General features: G+C 42.8%; 1 protein-coding gene across 2 annotated transcripts in view; it reads right to left on the reverse strand.

Annotated features, from left to right (window-relative positions):
- Positions 1-1670: 1670 nt before the first annotated feature.
- ssbp3b (single stranded DNA binding protein 3b) overlaps positions 1671-7219 on the reverse strand; it is a 24468-nt gene continuing 18919 nt past the window's right edge. For both annotated transcript variants that reach the window (XM_017717791.2, XM_017717790.2), the window contains 10 exons: positions 7050-7108; positions 6077-6141; positions 5572-5620; positions 5078-5113; positions 4873-4927; positions 4721-4785; positions 3213-3285; positions 3016-3044; positions 2770-2868; positions 1671-1891 (listed from right to left, as the gene is read on the reverse strand). In XM_017717791.2, the coding sequence (XP_017573280.1) occupies positions 1859-1891; positions 2770-2868; positions 3016-3044; positions 3213-3285; positions 4721-4785; positions 4873-4927; positions 5078-5113; positions 5572-5620; positions 6077-6141; positions 7050-7108 (563 nt within the window). In that variant the 3' untranslated portion in view covers positions 1671-1858. The remainder of the gene's footprint in view (positions 1892-2769; positions 2869-3015; positions 3045-3212; positions 3286-4720; positions 4786-4872; positions 4928-5077; positions 5114-5571; positions 5621-6076; positions 6142-7049; positions 7109-7219) is intronic.

Genomic DNA, 7219 nt, shown 5'->3' on the forward strand with positions numbered 1-7219 from the left:
GAACCCTTTCCAAAAAGGCTGGACCACATACAGTATATTCTCCATTAATTTCCCAATGTAAAGAGCTATATAGAACCTTTTCCCTCTATGACAGAACCCTGGAAGAACCAGCTTTAAAGAGTGCAGGTTGGCTAAATGTGCAGGAAAATGTGATCGGAGATTCCTGGAGGGACTGAAATGTAAAGATGAACAGATCATGAAATAAGAACTCAGCGTTCAAACCAGCTGTTGCAGGAGAACAGAGAGACGAGCTAAATTAAAGGCTGCACTGTACCCAACACCTCTGAAGAAATGAAAGTGGTACTCGGTCAAGTTCTGCACTTCAGCTGAAGCTCCTACTGCACACCAGACACATCTTTCTTTACAATATTTACCTGTAAAAATGTATGAAAATGACACAGAAACAGCCAGAAAGGAGCCAAATAATTTAGTTGTCAATATATAAACAAGCATTTTTGCCCAAAGTATGATGTACAAGCTAACAAAAGCAGTGTAAAACAACTTCTAAATGTAGAACCATTACCAAAGGTCTGTATAAATAGAATAACTTACGATTCTACCTGTAATATGAGTGAGTCTGGCGCCCCTCCAGCGAAGCCTAAACACAAAGCAAATCTCAACACTCACTACTGGGTCTGTTTCACACCAGCACCTTCCTTCGGGGGGATGAAAGCTACAACTTTGAATGACAGGCCTTTTGGAAACCATTATCAATAAAATCAGACCATTATCAAAATGAAACAATTGAGGCACATGGTAGTGATTAAAAAACAACAAAAAAAGAAAAATAAAACAAGGTGATATGGGAACTGTATACCATCACAAATTCAGCAGAACAAGTAATCGATGCTACAAATGGCCAAACACATCAGTGGGAGAGACAAAGAGGCGAGTGTTTGGAGGTTTCTCAGAGTCCGTCACTCGTAGGTAGTTTTCCTCGTCCAGCTCCGATTGGACCGATGAATTATTCAGAGTTTCAGAGAAAAGGGTTTGAGACAGCAGTTCAAGAGCAATGAAAATGGAATCAGTGCAGGGAAAAAACAAAGGACTGCTTTCTTCCTCAGTGTGGGAGCTCAAAGTCAGTTATTTCTTGAAAGCAGCTGCTTATAATACTTGCCCCAAAAAAAAAAATAATAAAATAATAATAATAATAATAAAAACTACAACAGAGTGTAAAGAATTAAACTACAACTGTGAGCCTTCCTCTTCAGAAAGGCCATATTCTCATCACGTTTTGCTTGGGGGGGGGGGGAATAAGAACAAGGGGGAAAAAAAAAAAAAAAAAAAAGATTAAAAGGCAATAAAAACGCACGGCGAGATCAAGGCCACATATGAGAGTTCAGTGTCGAAAGATCGTGAGGACGTTACGGGAACACGTAAACCATGCTGAGGATGGCAGACTGGCTGAAGAAACGTGAACGATGCTGCTTCTTCGGTTTTTCTTTTTTCCTTATTTTTTTTTATTTTTAGCGTCTACAACATCCAGCGATCGTGTCAGAACCATAATAAGCTCCTTCTTTTACAAAGTTGGCCTTGGAGGGAAAAAAAGGGGGAAAAAAAGAGAGAGGGAGAAAGAGAGAGAGAGAAAACTGTTCCAGGATGTTCATGTCAGGTATCTGTCTGATCTCGGGTGGAGGGGGCGGGGGGAGGGAGGGAGGGGGGGGGGGGGGGGTTGGGGTGGGAGCGGATGTTTGTTTATAAGAAAAAGTGATAATCAAAAATCAGTGATATTGCAGGAGACCACTGGCGAAAGCGGAGGCAGTTGCACGCGGCCTCGAGGATCCTGTACATGTTTCTCCGTGTCTCTCTGTAATGGATGGCCAACTGTGAGTGTTTCCCCAGGGCACACGATCACGTCTCACACGCTCATGGTCATGGAGGGAGAGTATTGCTGGAGGGAGAAACGGAGAGAGAGAGAAATTAATCGCAGATTTTAAACACACACACACGCACACACGCGCACGCACACACGTCTTGCTATACATATGAGGACATCCACTGACTTCTATTGATTTGTGTGTTACTGTAGCTAAACAACACTACACCTAAACCTAAACCTAAGCTCAGTATCCAAAAGGCAATTTTTCTGCTCTTTCAGTTTTCAAAAAAAAAATTAATGATGAAAACATTCAATTTTTGCTCATAGTGAGGACATGGGGTCTTCACAAGTATAGCAATACAACACACACACACATAGATCTTGAGATTAGGGATACGGAAATTTTGGGCAGATATCAATAATATTTCCCCAAGTACATATCTATCGATTCTGATACATAATTTACAGACACAGACCATGGGCCCAACTCCACCTTAACAAAATCTGAGAAACGTAATGTATTCGAGTTTTAGCACAATAAGCCAGCAGTGCCTAAAAGTTCTGCTCCATCAGTTTGAAATACATACAAGCCGAACACTTCCAACGTCTGCCGATACAGATATACATCGGACTTCATGAATAGAAGTGGGCAATATGATCATATTTTTCTGGATTTTTCCACATTTCTGCATAATCAAATGGATGTAAACAGAGGTGGTTTGGTGATGGGAACCAGACGTCCACCTCTAAAAGCTCCCTCACAGAAGGTTCCTACATGAAAGTGCTGTGAATTCACTGCCTGATGTCTGAAACAAGCTTTGGCCTAAAATGTACTTTCCTAAAAACACTGATGGGAAACACAGGCAAAGCAAGAATAGTACCCAAATGGCTCATCAGCCAGATGTTTATCCCTAAAAACGGAAAACAAAAGAAAGTGTGAGAGCGCTCACGTTCTCATTCTGGAAGGAGTGTAGGTAGCTGCCTCCAGCATCGTCGTCTCTGGGGGTGCCCATGTTGTTGCTCATGTTGCTCATATTGTTGGGGGAATTCTGGAGAAAGTCCAGACAAAGACATTTATCAGTGAGAGCAAGAGCTCAAATACTGATCATCAACAGCCGCTACAGGTTTTAGGTCTTGGTTTCGATCAGTGTTTTCAGAGCTGCTCTAAACAAGCGCAATGTCGGAAAGATAATCACCTTCGGAAGTCCGTCCAGATCTCCAGAACCTAGAAAGGCCAAAAAGACAGCAAACCGTCAAATATGCCTTTCTCCTACAATAGTGTCTCTATTGTTTTTCATGCATTAAAAATACATTTCCTTTCGTGTTTTCAACCCTTTTAAACAGAGAATATAAGAATCCATTGAGATTTAGCGATGAAGTACTGAAGACTTGCCTCCATTCATATGCATTGGGTCCATTCCAGCCATGGCCCCTAGGGGGCCCTCTGAGCCTGGGCCTATGGGGAACTACAAACACAAGAGAGAAGGAAGGGCCCATGCCATCATCAGTAAAGGCCAAACGTCTAACACAATGGAAAAGTAAATGCAGTACAGCACAGCATACGACTTCTACGTGGATCAACTGAAGTGCCCCAGATGTGGCCCATTAGACAAGCCCAGACAACCGTTCTTACATAGCTGTGGCGGTTAAAACACTCGGTACTGAAGTGGGTGATGGAGGACAAATCAGAGAGGGATCTGCTGCTATTCAGCCTCAACAGCTAAACATGGGCAATAGAGGAGAGTGAGCTGGAAATGGAAACGCGATAACGTACGATATTTTGTATGATTATGTAAGACGTCTTTGAGTGAGACTCGACTGCTCGTCTGCTGTGGTAGTTGAGAAAGTAGGCTGGCGGTACAAGACCACTCGGTCAGGCTGGGCTGGCGTTATAGCCCCCCACCCCGCTGTAACGCTCAGATTGCAGCTCGCGCTTGTGTTGTGAAATGTGTCGCGACACTTTTCAACGCAACTACATGTGAAACCCCGTCTGCATTCGTGCCCCCCTTGTGAAGCATGTTTCAGGCTTAAAGCCCACCATTGTATGCAGTTTGAACAATGCAGAGTCATATGCTGCCAATTTTATTTATTTTTTTATTTCCCCCAGTTTTTATTAGATTTTCACAGGGTTACAATAACAAATCACTGTTCACCAAATCAATCCTCACATAATTCACATACAGGAACTGGGGCAGTCGTGGGCTGGAGGTTAAGGAACCAGCCCTGTGAACGGAAGCGGTCAGGCCAAGGGATCACCGGTTTAATCCCTGAGCCGACAGCATGTGACCAAAGTGCCAAAGGCACCCAACTTCCAACTGCTCCCCGGGCGCTGTGGATAGGGCTGCCCACCGCTCCGGGCAAGTGTGCTCACTGCCCCCTAGTGTGCATGTGGTGTTTCACTGCACAGATGGGTTAAATGCGGAATTGTGGAACTAATAAGGGTCACTTAACTGTCACATAACACAAAGGAAAAGAAGAGATTTTGACCTACATTACAAGTCACTTCACTTTACAGTAGAGTCACAGATTTGGCAGATTTATGATGCATATCATGCATTCATTTTTCCAGAGGAATCAACTTTGCCACCTGTATGAGCCACATCTTCCCCAAGGACACCTCTGGCTCAGACCATAACAATAAAATACGTTTTTTGGCATATTATCTGCATTAAAGGTGTCAAAACATAGTTCCCACACACATGCTGGGTGACGAATTCCTCATCACGTATCTTTGCTTTTGTTTTACGAACCCCCGTTTGAATCTTCTCTCAGTCCCAAAACACATGCATTCCAGAGCCTGCACTCAAATTTGATTTAACTTCTCCTTTCAAGCCCATTACAAGTTCACACCAACAGACCTGGATCAATTATTCAGCTAATTAAAGTGCTTAACGAGCTCACATTAGTTCGGCCGCCGCCTCCTGAGTTCATCATGGTGTACAGGTTTTCACTGGAGTTGTTGGAGTCTGAAAGCAACGAAACAAAACAGTTGCCTTTCATTATTTGTCGGAAGAATCACTAACGAAAATGATCGAGTTAGTGGGGTTACAGACCTGCAGGGCTTGGGACGATACCAGGAGTGCCTGGGGGTCCACCTCCTTGGGGTCCCTATAGCAAACAGGTTACAACGTCCACCTTCAATGTCATAACTGAACCTTTTGCCACAATTCAGTAATGACTTAACTTTCCAAAATCAACGCAGTTTAATCTCCATCTTCAGGCTGACGCATTATGTGAGGGTGAATGTGATGTACTTACCCCATAGGCGCCAGGAGACGGTGAGGAATATGGCATCTGAGAACACAGACATTTTAGGCTTTTACTCAGCATTAAATAACGTCGATATTTGGTTAGTATTACTATATTATTTTATGTATTACACATTTTAAGTTAACACAACTTATTTAAACTATAAGGGCTGTTACCACGATAAAAAAAATAAATAAAAAAAATCAGTCGGTATCGATCCATATTGTGATAAACGTCAAATCATTTCTTTCAATCATGTCGAAAAACCCAGAGGTGCACCCACTGTACTTCTCTACTGTACCAGCAGTGTAGTGTCGCTTTCCTTGCACTAGTAAACGCCACCAGGGCTGTCGCTAAACGTGAGAATGGTGCATTATGTCGAAGATTTATCGAACATTTCTTATTAGTTCTGTCGGAAAGTGACATCGCGATTATTATCGTTGTTGTTTTATCGCCCAGCCCTGCAAAGCATTGAATTGAGGGGAAAAAGCAAGTTCACTCACATTGTTAGTGTTAGGATTAGGCCATGGTGGCCTGCCATTCCCAGGACCCCTAAACAAATAAAAAGAAAAAAAAAACATTCTCTTAACTGTAATATTGTCAATACAGCACTACTAATAATAATAATCATAATAAATCATATTTATCACATGTATAGAGAATTAAAACTCACTGACTGGGCCTGATATATGCATTTTCGGCGAGACCTCATGTTCAGATCTCGTGTTTACAGCGCAGTTGGACTGATTTATCAGATCACTATTTGGCACAATGGCGTTTTGCATTTCTCTTTTGTTTTGAAACAATCTGCATAATAATCGTGTAATAATTACAGCTCTAGAAGCAAGACATTAACACAGAACATGATCACGAATCTGAATCTCAACCTCGGAGTCAAAAACCTTATCAATGTGCAAATTTCAGTTATTCTGATTTAGGTTATTAGGTTATCAGAGTCACTCACGTTGGAGTCAAAGAGCAAGAAAATGTAGGGGAATTTGTTCTTACATAGCGACTCCTGGCATGCCTGGACCCATCGAATTGTGTGGGGGTCTCATCCCTCCTCCGAAATTCTGCAATTGCAATTTATAGGACACTCAACATAAAGGTCGATCATTTTTCCCCTCAGTTGTGTCTGTATTTAACAGGTGATTTCCAACCCAGCTCCCGCTGACCCCTTAGTCAGTCCCCATATTAGCCCCCACTATAGAACCTGATCCAGGTGTAAGGGTCATTAAAGGGGAATTCCACCAAGTTTTCAAAATTTATACGTAATCCAATCATAGTTGTTAGCAAAGCCACTCAGAATTGTTCAAAGTGCTGGTGATGGGAACCAGACATCTCCAAAGCTCCCTCACAGAAAGCCATCACATGAAACCGTTACGAATTTACCGCCTGATGTCCGAAACGCTGTTTTACAATAGTAACCAGCCTTGCGCCCTTGAGCAAGACACCTAACCCCCAACTGCTCCCCGGGCACCGTGCATAGGGCTGCCCACTGCTCTGGGCAAGTGTGCTCACTGCCACCTAGTGTGTGTGTTCACTAGTGTGCATGTATGTGGGTGCTTCACTACACGGATGGGTTAAATGAGGAGGTCTAATTCCTCTATGTGCAAACACAGTTGGCCAGTGGTCACTATACTATACTAAAATGTATTGGTTAAATACAGGCAGGACATCATGAGGCAAAAATAGTCCTCAATTCTTCCAGACTTGAAAGACTCTTACCATCAAGCCCATTACATACTAAAACCGAGATGATGTCTAGGTCTACTAGTGCTTTAGGACAGTAAATAAAATGGCTATGTTTGTGTTGTAGACTCCAATGGTTGGTGGTTCACACGAAATCCCCCTGAATGGCTTTGATTATACTTTAAAACACCGAATCCGTGTTTGAGCGGCCAGTGGAATACCACTTTACCACACTAGATCTGGGCACAGATGCAATATAAAACTCAAATTTGGACACTGGTGGTCTTACCTGGGGTCCAGGGCCCATCGGCCCCATCCCTCTAGGAACATTCATCCTCTGCATCGGCCCTTCCAAAGCACAGAGGAATAAACATCAGTAAGAGTGAATACAAAGTGAAAGGTAGATGATACACACAAAGTGCTGTCAGCTTTCTTCGCTTTCCTACATTTCAGTCTCTG

The sequence above is a fragment of the Pygocentrus nattereri genome, chromosome 28, assembly GCF_015220715.1.
Source record: "Pygocentrus nattereri isolate fPygNat1 chromosome 28, fPygNat1.pri, whole genome shotgun sequence".
Classification (NCBI taxonomy): Eukaryota; Metazoa; Chordata; class Actinopteri; order Characiformes; family Serrasalmidae; genus Pygocentrus; species Pygocentrus nattereri.